At 39.2% G+C, this 22,019-nt stretch overlaps 2 protein-coding genes across 16 annotated transcripts in view; one reads left to right on the top strand and one right to left on the bottom strand.

The window, feature by feature from the left end:
• COL4A3BP (collagen type IV alpha 3 binding protein) overlaps positions 1-19,580 on the bottom strand; it is a 98,516-nt gene extending 78,936 nt beyond the window's left edge. For 3 of the 12 annotated variants that reach the window (XM_023750665.1, XM_006081315.3, XM_023750664.1), the window contains exons 1-3: positions 18,842-19,084; positions 13,205-13,339; positions 3,699-3,815 (exon numbers count right to left, since the gene is read on the bottom strand). In XM_023750665.1, coding sequence (XP_023606433.1) covers positions 3,699-3,815; positions 13,205-13,339; positions 18,842-18,937 — 348 coding nt within the window. In that variant the 5' untranslated portion in view covers positions 18,938-19,084. Of the gene's footprint in view, positions 1-200; positions 340-3,698; positions 3,816-13,104; positions 13,340-18,478; positions 18,680-18,841; positions 19,359-19,482 lie in introns of those variants that run through there. The other 9 variants (XM_006081314.3, XM_006081316.3, XM_023750676.1 and 6 more) reach the window with 8 other exon arrangements.
• The window catches only part of POLK (DNA polymerase kappa), a 58,170-nt gene continuing 55,697 nt past the window's right edge, over positions 19,547-22,019 (top strand). For 2 of the 4 annotated variants that reach the window (XM_023750641.1, XM_006081318.3), the window contains exon 1: positions 19,554-19,634. The gene's annotated coding sequence lies outside the window, so the exon portion shown is untranslated. Of the gene's footprint in view, positions 19,635-22,019 lie in introns of all 4 variants that reach the window. The other 2 variants (XM_023750628.1, XM_023750625.1) reach the window with 2 other exon arrangements.

Genomic DNA, 22,019 nt, shown 5'->3' with positions numbered 1-22,019 from the left:
ACTGTAAAATTATTTCAACAAAAATTTTATGTGCTCAGTGCTTTGCTGATTACTACAAAGAAGTTGTATAACTGAAACTTTAAGAAGCTTATGGTTTAAAATAAACACAAGAGATATGAAGAACATATAAAAATGAGAATATTGAAATTTAAAAAGCCCATGATTTAAGCCAACAAAATACATTTCAAATACATACATACTTATAGGATGACAGAAGTGCTTGCTGGCCAAAAGCTCTGGTTCTTAGGTCAGATAGACCTGGGTCTGAATGTTGGCTCCTTCACTAATTAGCAGTTTGATTTTGGACAAGTTACTTAACCTATGTCTCAATTTCCTAATCTGTAAAAATAGGATAATAATGTTAAACTCATAAGTTTGTGAGGCTAAAATGAGATAATGTATATAGTTTATTACCAAATCTGGCATACCTCAATTCTCAAAAATGTTAGCTACCATTATCATCATCACTACATTATTGTTAAAAAGGTCCTGTAAGATAGAACTGCTAGTGTGTGTGTGAGTGTGTGTGAGTGAGAGAGAGTGAGAGTGAGAGTGAGAGAGAGAGAGAGAGAGAGAGAGAGAGAAGTGGACTAGTACACAGAAGTTATTATAATGAGCCTATGGGCCTCCTGGAAGGAAAAGAACAGAAACCTTGAACTTCTTCCAAATATTACAAATTACTCAAACCTGTCAGGTAATAGCAAAAAAGAGACAATGAAAGCCCATCTGATGACATTAAAAGAGAAAAAGACAAACCCGCTATTCCAAGTGTCCTGTCCAACCATCATAAGGACATATGGGACCATGAGGAAGTAACTATGAATTGAATGAGTTGGAATGATGAAAATCCAGGTCAACTTTAAAGTACAACACTCTTGGTTTATCATAACTGGGTTATTTTGCTTGCTTGTTTTTGTTTTTTTTGGGGGGGAGGGGGAGCGCACTGTCATCTTTCCTTCTTTAAGTAACTTACCAGTGTCACAAAGCTATTACATAATAGTGCCAGAATTCAATCCCATATTTGTCAGACCTCAGAATCCAGTATTCAAACACCAATTAATACAATGGAAAGCTCTTTTTGACAATCCATGGGCAGAAAGATGAGTTCATATGTGTCTTGCATATATATGGTAGAGATCAGATGATATACTATAACCTGCACAAGGTAAACTTATGGAAATTATTTTTAAACATAGAAAGCGAACCAACATAAAACTGAATCCTAAGAAACTAGAAGGTAGTATAGTCTCAGACAAGTTACTTAATTTTAATCTAAACCTCAGTTTTCTCTTCTGTAGAACAATACTTCCCTCATCTCTCAGGACAGTAGGAAGAAAATAAAGCACATGAAGTACAAACAATAACTAGTACTTCCTGATCCTCAAAAAACAGTAGAGCTCCTATCATCATTATCATCACCATCATGCCTTAACAATTTGATATTAATTTTGAATAGCAATACAGCAATTCATGCTTAAATAGTAAAATTAATAAATTTAGATTCCACATTCAATGTTCTTTTAGTGATATTGAAGAATGAATTAGAAAACATCTCACTACCTCATTCCTAAAAAAATAAAATAAAATAAAATTTGCTGATTATATTTGGTGATAGCATTTGAATTTTCTCCCTCCATGTTAGTTTAATAACTCAATTTACTTCTACAATTCACATGCAATTTACATTTTTACTGATATGTTGCTTAGTTGGCACATATCACATATTTTACATTAAAATTAAATAATTAAGTATTAAGAATAACAATTAACAATGATTCCTTCTTTCTTGTCTATGAATAAACTATCTTTAGAAATCTGAAAGAAAAAGTTTACAATGTATCTGGAACTTGCTGCTGATTCTCTTTTCTAAGAACTTAAATTCACCAAAAATCTGTTACCTCAGCTTAAGTCACAGTGCTCTGAAAGAGACCCAAAGATTGTATCTATCTGTTGTTCAAAGACACAAAGAAATCAATAATATGGAAGAAATATATGCTTCATGTATACGTCTTCATTAAAAAAGAAAATACAAACTGGAAGCATGCTAAGAAAAACAAGCAAAATAAAATGTGCTTAATTAAACAGAAAAAAAATAGCCCTGTAATCTAAATCAACTAAACCTTTAAAAATCATCCCAGTTAAAAAAATAAAAATTAGTTCTACTTAATAACATCTTTAATCATTAAGAGGGCTGGCCCTGATTAAATTCACAAACTAGGCCACGCTCCTTATGTGCACATTTAGCAACTCTCACTGAATGCAGATCTCTTCATCCAGAAACACCATGGTATAATTTAGTGAATTTAGTTGTAGCTCCAAAGCCCATTCTTTTTTCCACTATGTCATGAATGGGAAGATATTATCAGCCACTGTGGTAAATAACTTTATATTATCCCATGTATTCCTTACACACACTAAGAGATGAATTATCATACCAAGGGCCACATATGTTATACTTGGCAGAGGCTGCAGTGTCTGATTCCAGGTAGGCCTGGCTCTAACGCAGTGAGAATCTGTAATTCTCATCTCTTTTTATTATTATTATATTTTTTATTTTTCATCTCTCTTTTAAATAACAGAAAATTGTTCCCATTTTTAGACTCTTTTCTAAATTAATACTAAGATAATTAAGATTCACAAAATTTTTATTTATTTTTTATTATTTTTATTTTAGAAAAAGAAACATTGATGTGAGAGAGTTGTCTCCTGTACTCACTCTGACTGGGGATCGAACCTGCAACCTGGGTATGTGCCCTGACCGGGAATCGAACCTGTAACCCTTTGGTACACAGGATGACGCTTCAACCATCTGAGCCACACCAGCCAGGACCACAAAATTTCAAAAACCAATATAATACTAAAGCTAAAACAGAGATTAAAAGATGGACATCACAGCCAGTTTTCTTTAGGCTGGGAAAAATGCAGAATCAATAATCAGACAATAAAAGCTAATGCATGATCAATATCAAGAAGAATGTGCCTGTGGTATCCAAGGTCAGACTGGTTTTTCTTGCTTTGTGTGTGTACATATTTTGCACCTCTCAACCAAAACAGGCGTTTCAACTACAACTCTGTAAAACCCAAAAGAACAAGTATAGGCAAGTATGTGAACATGTGCAAAGTTCCCTTGAAGTCACTCAGGAGTGGCATGGTAAATTTATAACTTTACTTATTCCTTGGTTTACCATGGTATACTGAATTAACTAATAACGCAGATTTATTAATATCATAGCAGAAGTCAAAGACTAGCTTTAAATTACAAGAATGTGGTGTATATATATATTATTATCCTAAAGGTTTATTATGAGATATTTTCATACTTACCAAAAAAATGATTTGCAAATGTTTACACTAAGAATTTATCCAAAATGGTTATGATGAGCCTAACATTGAAGTTTTTAAATATTAGGGTTTTACAATCCAATGTTATTTCAAAAATTATTTTATCCAGATCATATAAATGGCATTTATTATGAAGCAAATCCTAAATTGGAAAATCAAGATTTGGTTTACTAAAAAGGGCATATTTTATTTTAGTTAACAATTAAAAATATTTATCATAGAAAAGTCCCTTAGAAATAAAAGTATTTCACAAATTTAATTCTGTACTGCTTTAATTTTACCACCCAAATAATATACAACTTTTCAGTAACACACAATATATCTCAAGATGGACAAGTAAACACTGGCGACCCTACCTTGTGCTGTTCGATGGCATCTATCCACTGTTGTCTGTGATCTGGATCCTGAGCACGAAGATACCAAACGCTATCATTTACACTAATATCAAATCGACATTCATCAAAATCATGGGGCTGTAGAGAAAAAAGTAGAAAGTGAAAAGCAAAACTAATTATATTCTTAGAAGTATCATACTCTACAGCAAAAAACATAAACATAACCCATTCTGGCTGGTGGGACACTCTTGTTATTCTTTTGTTTTTCTACTCAAGTAACTTTTTCGTTGTTTCTTTTTTTTTTAATCCTCACCTGAGGATATTTTTTCCATTGATTTTCAGACAGAGTGGAAGGGAGGAGGGAGAGAGAAAAACATTGCAAGTGACACATTGATTGGTTGCCCCTGTATGCGCCCAAATGGGGCCAGGAATAGAACCTGCAACTGAGGTACATACCCTTATATAGAACCTGAGACCCTTCAGTTCACGGGTTGATGCTCTAACCACTAAGCAATCCAGCCAGGGCTCAAGTAACTTTTTTGAAGAGTCCTCAGATGAAGAGTACAACAAGGGTAAAGTTACCAAACACTAAATTTCATTCACCATTCCTACAAATGAGGTGACACAAGCTATAAATATATTTCAAAAAAGTGTTTTTCATCAAATGCTTTTAGTTAGCTAAACTAATGGAAACATTACTGAAAACACAATTAAAAAAGGTTCAAAATAGACCAGCTGGGGTGGCTCAGTGGCTGAATGTCAACCCATGAACCAGGAGGTCACAGGTAATTCCCGGTCACGGCACATGCCAGGTTTCGGGCTCAATCCCTAGTAGGGGGTGTGGAGGAGATAGCTGATCAATCATTGATGCTTCTCTCTCTCTCTGTGAAATCAATAAAAAAGATATTTTTTTTTATTTAAGAAAAAGGTCCAAAATAAGTCTTAGGAAAGACATTACATTTTTTCTGCCTCCATTATTCAAAAGTAAATTCTCATCATGAAGAGTTTGATTTCATTAAATTTTATAAACAAGATATTTTTACATTCTATCACAAAATAGTTAACATTTCCTCCTAAGTATCTCAAATTAACTTCTAGGCTTTTATGTCTTTGATAGTAACAGTCAGGAGAGCTTTCAATGAAAAGCAAAGATAAAATGAATAATACATCAGACTTATGTTAGATAGTGGAAACTGCCTGCTTTTGAGTCAAAATGTAAACACAGTGAAAATGTCAACTATTTGGTTTAGTGTTTTACACTATTCATAAGACTGTATAAAATTAGTATCTTAATTTTTTGCCCAATAAGTGAATTACAATATTACAGAATCTCATCACATATGCCACATCATTGTCTACTGGATAGAGTACAGAGAGTCATCAATGTAACAGAAAACTTATTTGCTGAAGAAAATTTACACTTTGCATTTCCAGGGTTTATTGTTTATTCTCTTCCCCCTTAATAGCATCAATCTTTTATCTCTTTATCAATTTATTTAGCAAAAATTATAAAACTCCACAATGTTCTTTAGCCTATAAAACTATTTCTTTTAAGATTAAGACAATAAACCACAGTTCTGAGTGGCCAAAGTATACACATTAAACATTTCCTGAATCACTATGTACTGGCCTCATATGACTACTAGAGGCCTGGTGCACGGATTCATGCACTGGTGGGGTCCCTTGGCCTGGCTGCGGGGATCAGTGGACCTCCGCACTGCTGCAGTCTGGCCTTACCCGCCAGCTCATTGGGCTCCAGCCTGCTGTCTGAGTCGATTCCGCACAGCACGAAGTAGTGCGCAAAGTGGCGCCGGGGAGAATTCTGAGCCCGGGCTGGGTGCCACGCCGCTCCTGCTCATCCCACCCCGCTGCACCTGCCCCCAAATGGGGCTGAAAACAGGGCAGACTGAAAGTGTATATAGGCTACAGCAATAGATCTTCTTTACATGGTTCTGAGTGGCGGTTGTTTACTTCATAGTTGATAGTTTCAGTGATGCTGTGAGAGAGCAGCACACACAGGTCCGCTATCTATCCTAGCATATTCTTTAAAATTCTTTAGATTATTTCTTAAAATTTCTGAGTTTTCCTGATTTTTTAATTGTTTACCCCCTATCCTGATCATAATGGTATATATCTCAGATAAGTTCATAGAAGTTCATTTCAATAATAATAAGGTCTAATAACTACAAAAAAAAAGCTGAACAGAATACCTACTCCATGGATTATACAGCAATTTTAATAAAGTTAGTGTATGAAAGAAAGATTAATAACTACCTTTAAATTGTATGGTTAGAACTAATTGCCTTAATTTGTTTGCCCATATATTTTTCTATAAATCACATATAATACTTTTGTTAAAGGACAAAAGTGCTGACTGATACGTGTGGAAGGAGTTTGTAGAGTTGAAAAATCACCATTTTGTCAATCATAGAAAAGATTGGGTGGGGTAGGCACCATAAATAGTTGAAAAATCAAAAGGCCCTCTTCCCTGATCTCCAGACTTTCACTCAGTTGCCTTCTCTATTATTTTCTCTTAAATAGCTATGATGCATCTCAATATACCTAAAACTGATCTGATATGCCTCCCTCCCCAAACTTCTCTTGCAGGCTTCTGAACTTTCGTAAATGGTAACTACCAACTGCTTAGACCTAAAATCATATGACTCCTCATCTTTCACACCCTATAAGGAATCCATCAGCAAATCTGCAAATCTTGTCAGCTCTACCTTCAAAATGAGTCTGGAATCCAATCATTTCTCATAATCTCTACCGTTACTACTGTGGTCCAAGCCACTATCACCTTTCACCTGAATTATTTGCAATAACCCCCTAAGGCTGTCTGATTCTGTTTTCCTACTTCCATCTCAGCATTTGTGACTCACATTATACTTCTACTGAACAATCATGATCTAAACCATTCATTTTACCTATCTATCTATGTAAATAACCAACCAATGACATATTTATGCACACCTATTATTTACCAAGCACTATTCAAGGCACCGAGAATATAATGGTGAGGATGAACTGCTATGATCCTTTGCAGAGATCACTTTGACCAAATAATCACACACAAAATGTAAAACTTCAAATATAACAAGCCATAGTTAAGAAAGGTACACCATGTTGAGAAAGCCTATAATAAAAGGAAGTAACCTAGTTAGGGGAAGGCTTCCAAGAAATAATACTTCAGCCAAGAGAAGGATGAAATGAAATGAACAAAGAAGGCCCTAACAGGTTTGCCTCAGTGGTTAGAGCATCAGCTTGCAGACTGAAAGGTCCCAGGTTCCATCCCGGTCAAGGGCATGTACCTTGGTTGCAGGCACATCCCCAGTAGTAGGTGTGCAGGAAGCAGCTGATCGATGTTTCTCTCTCATCCATGTTTCTAACTCTCTACCCCTCTCTGTAAAAAAAAAAAAAATCCTCCCCAAGGATATTAAAAAAAAAAAAATGAACAAAGAAGGAAAACATTCAGCATGTAACCTGGTTGGAGTGGCTCAGTTGGTTGAGCATCCTCCTATACACCAAAAGGTTGCTAGTTCAATTCCTGATCAGGGCAAATACCTGGGTTTCGGGTTCAATTCCCAATTGGAGCACATAGGTGGTCGGCAAACTGCGGGCCGCGAGCCACATGCGGCTCTTTGGCCCCTTGAGTGTGGCTCTTCCTAAGCCTTAGGAGTACCCTAATTAAGTTAATAACAATGTACCTACCTACATAGCTTAAGTTTAAAAAATTTGGCTCTCAAAAGAAATTTCAACCGTTGTACTGTTGATATTTGGCTCTGTTGACTAATGAGTTTGTCGACCACTGGGTTAGGCAACCAATCAATGTTTCTCTCTCTCCCTTCCTCTCTCTAAGCAATAATTGGGGGGGGGGAGTGCATGTAAAGATCTAGGGGCCCAGCCGGTGTGGCTCAGTGGTTGAACTGAGTGGGGAGGTCATGGGGGCATGCAGGAGGCAGCTGATCAATGATTCTCTCTCATCAATGGTGTATCTTTTTCTTTTCTTTTCTTTCTTTTTCTTTGTTTTTTCTTGATAATCCTCACCCAAGGGTATTTTTCCATTGGTTTTTAGTGAGTGGAAGAGAGAGGGAAAGACAGAGAGAAACATCGATGTGAGAGAAACACATCAGTTGGTTGCCCGAGGCCCCAGTTGGGAAGGAGCCTGCAACCAAGGTATGTGCCTTGACTGGAATCAAACCTGGGACCCTTTGGTCTGCAGGCTGATGCTCTATCCACTGAGCAAACTGGCTAGGGTGCATCAATGATGCTTCTATCTCTCTCGCCTTCTCTGAAATCAATAAAAATATATATATATATTTAAAAAGATCTAGGGCAGGAAAGAGCAAGCCAGATAAGATCCTGAAAGAGGTATATAGCGTGACTGAAGGTGACACAGTGAGAGGGAGTCCCCTAGAGATGAGAGTTAAGAAGGCAGGCCCTGGCTGTGTGGCTCAGCAGTTAAAACATTAGCCTGCCCATTGAAGGTTCAATCCCCAGACCCGGTCTGGGCACATTCAGGAGGCAACCAATCAATGTGTCCTCTTACACTGATGTTTCTCTTTTTCTCTCTCCCCCTCCCTCCTGCTCTCTCTAAAAATCAATGGAAAAGCCTGGCCGGCATGGCTCAGTGGTTGAGCGTCGACCTATAAACCAGGAGGTCATGGTTCGATTCCCAATCAGGGCACATGCTGGGGTTGTGGGCTCGATCCCCAGTAGGGGGTGTGCAGGAGGCTGCCAATCAATGATTCTCTCTCATCATTGATGTTTCTATCTCTCTCTCCCACTCCCTTCCTCTCTGAAATCAATAAAAATATATTTCTAGAGTTTATAAAATGTCTTAAATATATTTGCCAGTAAAAGCCTGTTTCTAAAGGTTATAAAATGTCTTCATAAGTTGCCAAGCTAAAGAATGCTAATTGCTTACTTATTTTCATTAGAAATTGAAGTTTTAAGGGTTAAAATCTCATCTGTAGGAAAACTTCTAAGGTACAGTGTATGGACAAACATGGTTGTAAATTCAACAGTCAGGGCTATGAAAAACCAAAGACGACTGCTGGGTTCTTCCCTGCTCTCTGGTTCCCCATTTTTCAGCTTTTGCATTTCTTCATGCATCACAGTATCTTTAAACTAGACTCAGATGAAGGAATTTAAGAGCTGACATTACTGAAAAGAAACATCTTATACCATTGCCAAGGTTTGATAGAGTCACTTCAAGAAAACGCCAAGTTGGTAACTCCTTCTTTTCACAGGGAGCTCCCAGGAGACAGACACTTTAAAGATCAGTTGACTGCCATCTGGAGATTTTGTTTATTGAAGACAGCATCAAATAAAAGACACTCTCCAACCTCATTGGACGGGAACTTATCAGGCACCTAACTGCGAATGGACATCTTACTCCTGTCTACAGACATCAAAGACTCTTTGAGGAAAAGAAGCTGCCAATACCAGAGGTAGACAACTATCCCAAGACATCAATAAGGCCTGCATATATACAGATTGATACTGAACTCAGCAAACATTTTGTTTTATTGTCTTTACCTGATTGATAATGATATTAGTCACAATAATATATTTATTCTGAGTTTCTCTATATAGTCAAACTATTTATGATTACTGAACATGCATAAGATAATTGTTAATACTCTTTTCATGACTTATGTAAATGTTATACTAGATGCCAAATATTAAAAAAGTGACAGAAACTCGGATCATGATATTGCACAGGACAGAAATGACCAGTCTATTTTTTACTCAATGAAGGCCATTAAAATCTTGAGACAGCATGGGTACTTGCGCTCAGGATCCCAAGAACACCAGATAAGAAAAATGCAGCACTGACATCACTCTGCTGCCCCTTATGTGATCCCAAGGACCCCAGTTAGCCACAAGAAACACCAATAAGAATGTCACCAACCCTCCACTTTCTGGCTCTCCCACTCCCACGAAAGCAGAATTTTACCTTCCTTCTAACTGCTTGCTTCTCCAACCCCACATGGAAAATTCTACAAGCCCACCTTTTTGCACAAACCCACTTTGTCCCCAACTTATAAAAGCAGCCAAGCAGAGCCAGACCCTTGAGCCAGTTCAGAGAACCTTCCTTTCCCCTGTGCTGCCTCCCTGTGCTTGAGCATACACTTAATAAAAATCTGTCTGGAAATTTCTTTAAGGTTTCCTCTTGATGTCTCTATCTTGGGAAACCCAAGAACCCTAATACTGGTAACAACCTGATGCCTGCCATTTTGGGGAAAAATCTGACTCCCATGGTTACGGTATTGCCTCATCCCCAATGAACAAGATGGCATCGATACCGAGACTTTCTAGGAATAAGCCTTTCCTAGCACTGTGAGACCACTCTATCTGACCAAAATATTGGTCATCAATGCATCCTTCAGATTAATGTATGACTAAGGGGAAACTGAAAAAAAAAGAAAGAAAGAAAAAAGAAAGTAACCTCACAAGGTGATCTGATGATAAATTTGTAACTAGGTAGGTCATGGTGGTAGGCATGCCCCAGACATATAACTTCTTTACTAAAAGTTTATCTATGCTTTAAGTAAGCCCTGTCCATTGTTTCTGTACATCTAGGTTAACACCCTTTGAAATAACTACCCTGAAGAGAGCACACAACCTTATTAACTATCAGTTAATCCAATTCCTACTTTGCTTTCTCCCACCTCCATGTAATCTTCCTTACTTTCCCTCCTCAATTTCAAATGCATAAAAGAAGTTGCAAAACTGTTATTCTCAGGGAGTATTTGAGACCTTGCTTCCTGGGTATGTACTGTCAGTTTGGCTCAAATAAATGTTTATAAAAATTAAAGAAAAGAAAAAACAACCACCAAAGTTCTGCATGCAAATATAAGTATAACAACAACAAAAATCTACAAAAAAAGTTTTTCCTGAGCAGACGCAATGTACATGTTCATTAAAAATTTTCCTTTGCCCCAAATAAGCCATGCACTATTATCATTGTCCATAATTTAAGATAGGATAACTATATTTAAGTCTACATAAATTAGCATGGTACTTTAGAAATACTACTACTTAGTAAACAATAAAGATAAAATTTCATTCCTTCCTATTTACACATCAACCATCAACATATTTTCAGAGAGTCAAATATGTAACCAACAAACATGTGGCAATATGCAAAAAGGAGGTGAAGAGCCTAGGAAAACACTTCAAGAAAGTACATTTCTATGCACTATTCTGTCTTATAGAATGGATAATGTTCTACCTTAAGAGAAATAAAACCCCCAAATAATAAACTAGATACAATTTAAAAATACACTATAATGTACCAAATACCAGTCAAAATAAATACTGAGCCTTTACATTTAAAATATTTCTTTTTTTAAAAAATATTTTTTTATTGATTTCAGAGAGGAAGGGAGAAAGAGAGGGAGATAGAAACATCAATAATGAGACAATCACTGATCGGCTGCCTCCTGCATGCCCCACACTGGGGATGGAGCCTGCAACCTGGGCATGTGCCCGGACCAGGAATCGAACCATAAACTCCTGGTTCTTAGGTCGACGCTCAATCACTGAGCCACACTGAACGTGCTCAAAATAGTTCTTTTAAAACTGTCCCTAAGAATGGAGAGTAGTAGTTCAACTCTCAACACTTCCAAACAATTCCTCTATAGGTTTTTCTATCTCAATATTCAACTAAGCTTTTGTTTTCAAACTTGGAATATCCAAAAGGAGCAGAATGTATGAAAAATAAAGGAAAAATACTGTAAGATTTTTCTTAAATGTGTAAAATAAACATATGTCAGATTTAGATATCAAAACAGATCCAAAGTGCTTTCTACTTTTATAAGCAATATAAAGTCTGTCATAATGTGAATTCTCTTTGAATGTATTAGTAAAATCTAGATTAAGTTTTAACATACCCATTTTCAGATTTTAACTACAAACACTACCTTCACTGACCTGCATTCAATTGACCTGCCTTAACCAACACTTTTTTTTTTGCTCTTTATTAAATATGCCAAGGTATGCTGACCACTATTAGTATGCTATTTTTAGTATATCCAGGCACTTCTGATCCCACTAGTTGAGATATATGTTTAACCGGTCAGTTGGTTGTTCCCAAACCTGATTATGCCAGTTTACTTGTTATACTTCTTACATAATTTAAGTAAACATTATGTAAGTGTATGAAATACAAGTACAAAAAGAGGTTTGTTCCTATGTAAACTAAGTTGAATGTAAACCAAGTAATTACTCAGTAAAGGTGAGTCAGTCCTTTAAAAGGTATTGAATTAGATAAAGGTAAGACATCTGTAAAATATTAGAAAATCATTAAAAGTCAGAAAGAACCTATATTTAGAGTTTTTAAAAAAGTATCTTTAAGCTTTTATTCTATTTTAGAGATATCAAAACTGGAAATTACAAAGCATGCATTATGAATATAGTTTACACAAGATCAACTTCTCTTAACTCCACATTCAAAGACATGGTGTTAGCTATATATAAAAAATTTGGTAAGCATAGATTTATATATTTTGTTAAAATTTTAAAATGCTGACATACGTTTGTGTTTTTTTTGGTTAATCCTCACCCAAGGATATTTTTTTCATTGCCCTTTAGAGAGTGGACGGGAGGTAGGGAGGGGAAGACAGAGAGAAACATCGATGTGAGAGAGGCATTACATATGCCCCATTCAGGGCCAGGGATCAAACCCACAAACCAGGTACATGTCCTTGACTGGGAATTGAACCCAAGATCCTTCAGTGCAGAGGTGGACACTCCAATCATTGAGCAACTTGGCCAGGGAAAGATATGTATTTTTTTTATTTTCCTGCTTTACTGTAGGGAGGTGGCTATAGGGTTAAGCCTCAGACTGACCTGTTGGCAAAGCCACAAACAAGTCCCAGCTTAGAGGGCACAGCCCTCTTAGCATAATTAGGCTTGACCTTGTGATGCTCCCTAGATCTTATCTGGGTAGCTAATGGGCTGAGGGAGATGCAGCAAGTGCTACCAAAACAGTGAAACTCACAAGAACACTGTAACTATGGTGACCACTACCTTGTTTACCTCTGGCTATAAAATAAAGGCTCAGCTTGCTCTCTGGATCTCTCTATGTGGCCTCAGCCAGGCACAGGAAGATCCACCTAGACCCAGCTTATTCTGTCTTTTCTACATCCTTCACAGCCCCCAGTCAGGCTCACTGAACCCCTGGCTGAGCTGGCCCGGCACACTTTACTATTTTTAATAACCTACCAATCTCAACAGACATGAAACCTTCTAACATCCTTTTTTTTTTCTGAAGGCCTTACTTAAGGGCTTGCTATACCAACTAGATAATTATTACATGTCTATATAAAATAATAGCATGTAACAATAAACATTCTAAAATAGCTTTATGGAAAAAAAAGCATTAGATTATATACTCCACAAGGGCAAGAATCTTTACCTATTTTGTTCACAGATGTATACCAGGTAGGTAGAATAGTTCCTGGTGTATAGTTGATGCTCAATAAGTATCTGTTTAATGAAAGACAACAGAAACTTACCGTGATGACAGCCTTGCTAAGACAGATGGATCCTCTGCAGCCATACTCTGTCTCATCTTCAGATTTGTAGTAACTCAAAGTATTATTTTTCATAACTACCCAACGATCTTGCCATCCATGAATGTAGTTTGTCCACTGGGAATAGAAGAAAGGCGGGGTGGAGAGGGGTGGGGGGAGGAAAACAAAAAATAGTAAGTCAGTATTTTAGAAATCCAAACTTTCTAAAATAGCAATCAATCTGATTTTAAAACCAAAATTCTAACGTAATAATAATTAGTAAAAATGATTACAAGAAGTGGAAAGTTGGTATTTTCTAGATTGTATAATGATTTTCAGTAATTTTTTATAAAATCATAAATAAAATAAATAGATCAATATAATATAATATTTTCTTCTAACATTTGAGGAATAAAATATAAGCAGATTTCAGTTTAAAATTCTGCTTTGCCTCTTGCCAGGCTGGGCACATGCCTGGTTGCAGGCTTGATCCCCAGTAGGGGGCGTGCAGGAGACAGTGATGTTTCTCTCATTGATGTTTGTATCTCTCCCTCCCCCTCTAAAATCAATAAAAACATATTAAAAAATAAAATAAAATTCTGTTTTGCCTCTGCACAGCAAAGGAAACCAACAAAACAAAAAGGCAACCAACCAAGTGGTAAAGATATTTGCAAATGATACTTCCGATAAAGGGCTAATATCTAAAATTTGGACAGAACTCATATAACTCAACAACAACAAAAAAACAATTCAATTAAAAAATGGACAGAGGATCTGAACAGACATTTTTCCAAGACGACAAACAGATGGCGAATAGGCATAGGAAAAGATGTTCAACTTCACCAATTACTAAGGCAATGCAAATCAAAACCACAATGAGATATTACCTCATACCCATTAGATCAGCTATTATCAAAAAGACAAAAAATAGCCCTAACCGGTTTGGCTCAGTGGGTAGAGCGTCGGCCTGCGGACTCAAGAGTCCCAGGTTCAATTCCGGTCAAGGGCATGTACCTTGGTTGTGGGCACATACCCAGTGGGGAGTGTGCAGGAGGCAGCTGATCGATGTCTCTCTATCGATGTTTCTAACTCTCTATCTCTCTCCCTTCCTCCCTGTAAAACATCAATAAAATATATTTTTTTAAAAAGACAAAAAATAACAATGTTATAAAGGATGTGGAGAAAAGGGAACCCTCTTGCTCTGTTTGAGATTACAAATTGGTGCAGTCCCTATGGAAAACAGTATGGAGGTTCCTAAAAAAATTAAGAATAGACTACCATATGGTCCAGCAATTCCTCTTCTGGGTATTTATCCAAATATGAAAATACTTTTTTGAAAAGATATACGTACCCCTATGTTCACTGAGGTATTATTTACAATACCAAGATATGAAAACAACTTAAGTGTCCATTGATGAATGAATAAAGGTGTGTGTGTGTGTGTGTGTACGCGCACAACACTACTCAGACATAAAAAATGAAATATTGCCATTCTGACAACGTAGACAGATCTTGAGGGTATTATGCTAAGTGAAATATAATGGTGTGGAAAAGAACAAAAAACATATGATTTCACTCATATGTGGAATGTAAAACAAAAAGTAACAAACTAACAAAACAAAAACAAACTCATAGATACAGATAACAGACTGGTGGTTACCAGAGGGGAAGGGAAGTGGTGGAAGGGTGAAATGGGTAAAGAGGGTCAAATATATGATAATGGATGGAAATCAGACTTTTTGGTGGTGAGCATGCAATGGAATATAGAAATATTAAGTTTCAGTTGTATACCTGAAATCTATATAATGTTATTAACAAATGTTACCTTAATAAAAATTTTTTTAAATTATACTTTGCTCTTTGTGTGTTTTCATCCTCCCCTGCTCACCACCTCATGACACTTAAATTATTTTGGTCCCTGCTACAATTAAGATAATTCAATAGAAACGTAAGTTTGGTTATATAGTCTCTCATTCTCCTACACCAAGTACTACATGAGATCTTTTAAATCAACGGAAGTATGAAGCTAATTATGGCCAAAACTGTACTTTTGTTGTAAGTTATTCCTATAGGAAAATTTATGGTGTTCATAATTACATCAAAGTAAAATACTAGATCATTAGTCTAAGTCTATATCAACTTCATTTTTTTTCCTCTACAGAACTCAACATTTCGTATTTCAAACAGTTAATTCATTTTCCAAGTTTCTCTGAAGATCTATTTTCAAACCCAAAAGCAATATACTAATACAAAACTGGTTTTTCAAAAACATGCTTGGAATATCTGTTTCCAGTACCTATAAATGGTTTCTGTGCTGCTAAAGTTTTTCTGCACACTGAAGAGCACAATCAATAAACTTGCAAGGGCGGAAATATAACCTCTATGGAAATTCTTGATTTTGCTTATTTTCATGTTCTGGAGGTTTTAAATATAGACAATTCCAAAATTGACTGCCAAAAACAAATTCAAAATTGTTAAAAATATACATACTGCATTGGCTCAGGCTCTTTACCCGTTGAGAAATCTTTACTTTCCTATTCCCTAACTCAGCATCTTTGAGATGGGGCTTAAATCTTCTAAGCCCCATCATTACAACTCCTCCCTGAGCAGTCATTCATGCTGGCAATTTAACTCATTATTTCCTAATGCTCCCTAATCATCATTCCCTTATTTTTTTTAACTCCCTATGACTTACCACCACTTATACTGAAAGTTGAAATAATGATTCTTACATACAAAACTCAACTCACCTCTCTTAAGGTACACTTTCTCCCTAAGTTCCCATTTCCTTGACTTCTGGACTATTAGTCAAAGACCATTTCCTTGACTTCTGCAGTCATTCAGACTCAAACTGTTTATTGTGTGGACAGAGCAGTGGATACACAATCAGAGACTCAATTACTTTACTAGTTATATGAGGAGTTTTGAAAAGTTATTTAACTTTTCTGAGCTTCAGTTTGTTTATTTGAATGGCTGAATAAAATCATGACGACCCCTACTATATTCATAGGAATACTCAATTCCTGAGGGTTCCTTCTCAATCTTTATAGCCCATTACCAACTCCTATTCATCTTTCCTACGTATTAAACCCTTAAATTTGGCTACTCTTTTGTATTTTCAATTAATCCAATTAAATGATCAGGTTCCTAGATTTCTGAGAAGGCTTAATAACCTTATCTCTAGTATCTTCTGCTTTTTATTTCATAACTTACATAATCTTACTTATTAAGCATATTTGCTTATTTATCTTACATGTTAATCTCACTGAATGCTCAGTTCTGAAACTTACATGAACAACTCCCCACTGCCTACAACACAAATTGTTGAGACTGGCAATCTTACTTAATGCACTTCACTTTCAATTATTGCCCTTCAGAAGGCTAGTAACTGTGACTATAGTTAGGTTACTTATCTATTTCTCTGTCAAAATCTGCTTCAGAATTGTTAAGACAAAGTAAGAAGAGACTTAGAACATTGCCAAGCACATGGCACTTTCTGAGTTGGAGGCAGTTAGGCATAGCTAACGAAGCTTAACATTCAGCGCAGCTCACCTCTTCCAAAGTGACAGAAGGGGCCCTAGCAATTTTGTGTTCACAATTTCATATCATTTCTTTACAGAGGACCCAATGAAGTACATAAGCCTCAGGACCCTTTAGTCAGTAATATTAAACTATTATCATACCTAGAAGGCAGATATTTGCCTTTCTCTACCCTCATAAAATACCTTCACTTTTCCCTATTTAACAAGTAGAGACAAGGAAATATGCTAGACACTGCAAAAGAATCAAAGATTTCTGTTCCCAAGCTATATTTTCAAAAGAGAAAATAAATCTACATTTAAAATAAAAAGAATCAAGTTACAAATAAAATGCTATGGGAATACAAGGGAAGGAGAACTGAATGGTTGGTGAAATAAAAGAATAACACCAAAACCTATACTCCTGTTGATCTAAGTATGCAGAAACACTGAAGTTATTTACCTACCACAGAAGTGGCCAAATACTACATTTCTACACATTTAAAAATCAAAGAGACAGTCTTCCGTTTTTTCTGTATTTCCATATAGGATGCCTACTATACTGCTCTGAATACTCAGAGCACTAGTGACTCCCCTAGTCACTCCAATCCCTCCAAAATGATCAATAGGTCAAAAGTACAGCTTGTTTTGTCAAATACCACCACCACAATACTAATTTGAAAGTCTGCTTCTCATCTAATGAGAAAAGCGATGAAACTACCAGAATCACTCAGAAGCAAAGAGCCCACTTCATAATAATTCCATCTGAAAATTTATACCTATTACAAAATGAATTCAATACAGATTCTTAAATTACAAGATACAGTTAATCTAGAGAAACCCTAGAGAGCTTCACTTTACTGAAAACCTTTCACTGAAATTCCAATAATGAGCACAATATCAACACACACCATAATTTTTCTGCTATGCAAATAAGAATTAACACTTGTTAAGCCTTTGTTCTGATATATTCATGCCTTTCTTAGGCCTTTTCTCACTAGTCTTCTAGACATTATAAACACTTAATATGAAACAATTCCAAATGCTGTCCAAATGCTTAGCCAAAGTACGTATACTGGAAGCAGGGTGATTTCTTAATAGCTGCACATGACCTAGTATCTTATGACCAGCTTGTTGAGAGACTCGCCCCAGCTGCCCTCCTTTCTCCAGGTTAACTGCTGGCTCCAGCCATTTCTAAAAGTTTAACAGGAAGGGAGAAGGAAGTAAAAAAGCACAATGTGGATCTTCTCATAACTTTAAGAAAAACAAACAAACGACACCACCCGCTTCCCCCCCCCCCCCACATACTATCAAAAGATTACCCACCCTCCTTCTCTCTTAAAAGGAGCCTACAAAATGACTTTTTGCTTTGCTAACATTTTGAAAAAGGGCTCTTAAAAAATACAGGAAAGGTAAGCTGTCGTTTCCTTACTCTGGCCCTCTGACTGCAAGAATGTTTTATTAAATAATGCCCTTCTTCCTGGACTAAAAGTCGGTCTCCATTCCAACATGTTCCAAGTTACTATGAATATGTTTTGTGCCTATCAAGCTATCGATTCAATAGCTCTTTTCTGAACAGGGGTAAATGGCGAGGGGAAAAGTACAAACGTCCTCCTCATTGAGATCTCTCCCTACATCTAAGCTGGCATAGTTTTCCCCCTCACATTTCAGCAGCAAGTCTAGCTGCCATGGCTTCTGTGTAAACAGCCACGTTCCCAGAATCCCCCAACCCTACTCCGCTTGGCATCTCTGCACTAACCTCTTTCGAGATCCGATGTGCACTGTTCCCATACCCAGCTGTTCCGAAACCGCTGTTGCTCAACCCGGATTCCTACCCCCGGGACAGCTGCCACCCTGAGTCCCAAGTCATGGTGCGCATCCTGCCCCCTAACTGGACCCGGTCTCTGGCGGCAAACCCCCCGGATAGACAAGGAGGACAGTGCCCCTTTTTCTCCCCTTTCTCCCGCTCCATCCCTCGTCCGGGCACCCCAGCACCTTCCGCAGCCGCCGCCCCGGGACGGTCCGTGCCCCGGACCCAGCCCCACCCCACCCCATGCCCTCAGCGGCGCGCCTCCGGCAGGTGAGTCCGGGCAGGGGGCCCTCGGCTCCGCGGGGGGCTCACCTTGCTCAGCACCCCGCAGCGCTCCACAGGCGGCCCGAACTCCGTCTCCGGATCCTCCTCCGAGCCCGACGAGTTCCAGCTCTGGTTATCCGACATGGAGGCGCGACAGGCGAGCAGGAGACCGGCCCCTGCTCCGTGAGCTGCGCCGGAGGCGGCGCCTAGTCCCCGGGGTGAAATGTCGGAGGATGGCGAAGGGAAGAGCGCCCGCTCCCGCGCTGGGGGGTGCTGGAGGTAGGACGAAGTCCGCCCCGCGCGCCGCCGCCGCCGCTGCGCCTGACACCGAGCGGACCGGGGAAGGAGGACGAGCGGCGAAGGAAGCCTGCCCTTCCAGCCGTCAGCCGCCGCCGCCGCCGTGACCCCTGCGCTGCGACCGGCGCCGCCACCCGGACTCGGCCCCGTCGATGCCAATCTCAAAAGGAGAAGAAAAAGGGGAGGAAGAGGGAAGAGAAAATCCAGCTGTATACACCCGGGTCCACTCACACCTCCGCTCCCGCCGCCATCTTCCTGCCTGGCCCACTATTTACCCTCCCCTCCCTCTTCCCTCCTCTTCGTCCTCCCATTCTCCCCCGGCTCCCCGCCCCGGCCCCCTCCCAACGTCTGACGCTGCACGTCGTGTGCTTGGGGTCCCTCCAGCACCCTACCTCCGGCCCTCCCGCGTGACGCCAGGGGGAGAAGGAGGCGGAGCGGAGGAAGGGGGAGGGATGGGGACGCCGCTGTACTGCATTCTGGGAAAGACCAGCTCCGACAGCCGCGTGGCCTCCTGGGAGTTGTAGTCGCGATCGTGAGTCCACTGGTGAGTGTTTCGCGTCGGTCAGGCTTGTTGTCCTGGGGACGGTCAGGCCCTGGATGGGCTTCGTGGGATAATTGCGTGGCCGGTTCCCTCCGCCGCGCTTCTCTCTCTGCCGAGCGTGTTTATGACGAATCCGCCGGGCTCGGGGGGCGGACGAGAGAGAACTCTCCGCTGAGGATGCCGGGCCTGCCTTCCATGGCGGCTTCCCGAAAGCCGGGGAGCATTTTGCCGCTTGCCCGGGCAAGTGTGCGGGACTCTTCCGCCTCCACCCAGGGCCAGGGGTTTGCCATCTCCAGTGGCAAGGGGGTTTCTTTCCGCCAAACTACCACTGCAAATTTTGAAAGCCTTTCTTCTCGCTCTTTAGAAATTAGACTTCACACTTGACGTTTCCCGCCTTCGAAGGAAAATGTTTCAGTTCCTTCTCACCAGAGCAAACACTTCACGTTGTTAGATTTCCAAGAGTTTTACTTTGTGGAGAGTAATTTTGAGGGTGTCAGAGAATAAATCACGTTTTAAGAGTTTTTAAAGTAAAATAAGAATGTGAGGTAATCGCCTGGAGTTTTTCTTTAGTTGCAAATGAGTATCTCCCTGAGACTCAGGTTAACCATCTCTGCCGACCTACCGCTCTCTGAAAGATAGAGAAGGTTGGTATAGAAACTTTATTGTAAGAATGACCCGTGTCATATAGCGTCTAAGTGGCAGAGTTAGGATTTGAATACAGATCTCTCTTATTTCCAAGACGATACCCTTTTCTTAGCTTCAGAATACCTATATAAAAAGAAGAATTGTGTACGTAATGTATACTATAGATAAATATGTCGGAGTAACTGTGTTCTTAATTTCACCTAATGATTTGAACATCATTTAGTTATGCTGTCCTATTTAATCCCACTGTAGAATTTATTATTTCTATTCTATTTCTATGTCTGATATTTCACATGAAGAAACTGAACCACAGAGAAGTTAAATAACCTTCCGAAGGTCATACAGCTAGTAAAGAGCATAGTTGCAGTTTTCCAATTCTCATTCCCATCCCACTAGAGTTCTTCAGTTCCTCTTCTATCTCCCTATCTTCCACCTCCACTTTTATCTCCACTAAGCATCAATTCTAAAGCCTGCATCCTGGCCCTCTACTCCTCCTGTCAAAACACAGAAGCCAAAAACAAAACAAAACACACCAAAAAAACAAACAAAAAACACCAGAGGTGCTGGAATTGGTAATGTTTGTAGTTTTACTGATCAGCAGGTAGAGGAATGAAGGGGAATATTTATTTGTTTCTGATGCTAGAAATATAGCAGGAGAGGATATCCCAAGTTGAAACTGAAAACACTAATTTTATAAAAAAAATAATACTATATGATAAAAGGGTAATATTGCAAATCGACCGACCAGCAGAACGACCAGTTGCTATGATGCACACTGACCACCAGGGGGCAGACACTCAATGCAGAAACTGCCCCCTGGTGGTCAGTGCACTCCCACAGGGGGAGCGCCGCTCAGCCAGAAGCCCTGAGCTGGCAGGAGCGGGCCTAAGCCATCAGTCGGACATCCCTTGAGGGCTCCCGGACTTCGAGAGGGTGTAGGCTGGGCTGAGGGACCCCCCCTCCACCAAGTGCACGAATGTCATACACTGGGCCTCTAGTATCCTATATAATAAAGAGCTAATATGCTAATTAGACTTAACAGTAGAAGGACCGTCCTGATGACCTTCCAGATGAAGCTGGGGCTGCGAGGGCTCCTGTGGGATTGGGCCTAAACCGACAGTTGGACATCATACTCACAATCCGGGACTGCTGGCTCCCAACCGCTCGCCTGCCTGCCCGATTGCCCCTAACTGCTTCTGCCTGCCAGCCTGATCACTCCCTAACCACTCCCCTGCCAGCCTGATCGACACCTAACTGCTCCCCTGCCGGCCCAATCGCCCTCAACTACCCTCCCCTGCTGGCCCAGTCACCCCCAACTGCCCTCCCCTGCCAGCCCGGTAATCCCCCGAGGGGTCCCAGATTGGAGAGGGTGCAGGCTGGGCTGAGGGACACCCTCCGTCTCTCAGTGCACAAATTTCATGCACCGGGCCTCTAGTATTTACACAATTTAGTCCTTATAGGTTCTGTATTTCCACAGTATTTTTTATGTTAAATATGTGTTTTGAGTTAAGTAGTCTTTTTTAACTAATCTGGGAATTTAACTGTTTTTTTATACCGCTTTTCCAAACTGAAATGTAACTGGGTTAAAAGTTGGGGGTTTACATAAGAAACATGATTTTGCAAACTTAGAAATAGAAATACTAATCTATGAAATAGCTAAAAATCTATGAATAGCAACAGTCTAAAAACTAGAGTACAAATAAGCAAAGTACAGCATGTGAATAATACAGCTGATTTTTTTTT

The sequence above is a fragment of the Myotis lucifugus genome, unplaced genomic scaffold (assembly GCF_000147115.1).
Source record: "Myotis lucifugus unplaced genomic scaffold, Myoluc2.0 scaffold_0, whole genome shotgun sequence".
Lineage (NCBI taxonomy): Eukaryota > Metazoa > Chordata > Mammalia > Chiroptera > Vespertilionidae > Myotis > Myotis lucifugus.
Note: the sequence above shows the minus strand (reverse complement) of the source record. Positions and strands in the feature narration are given on the sequence as shown.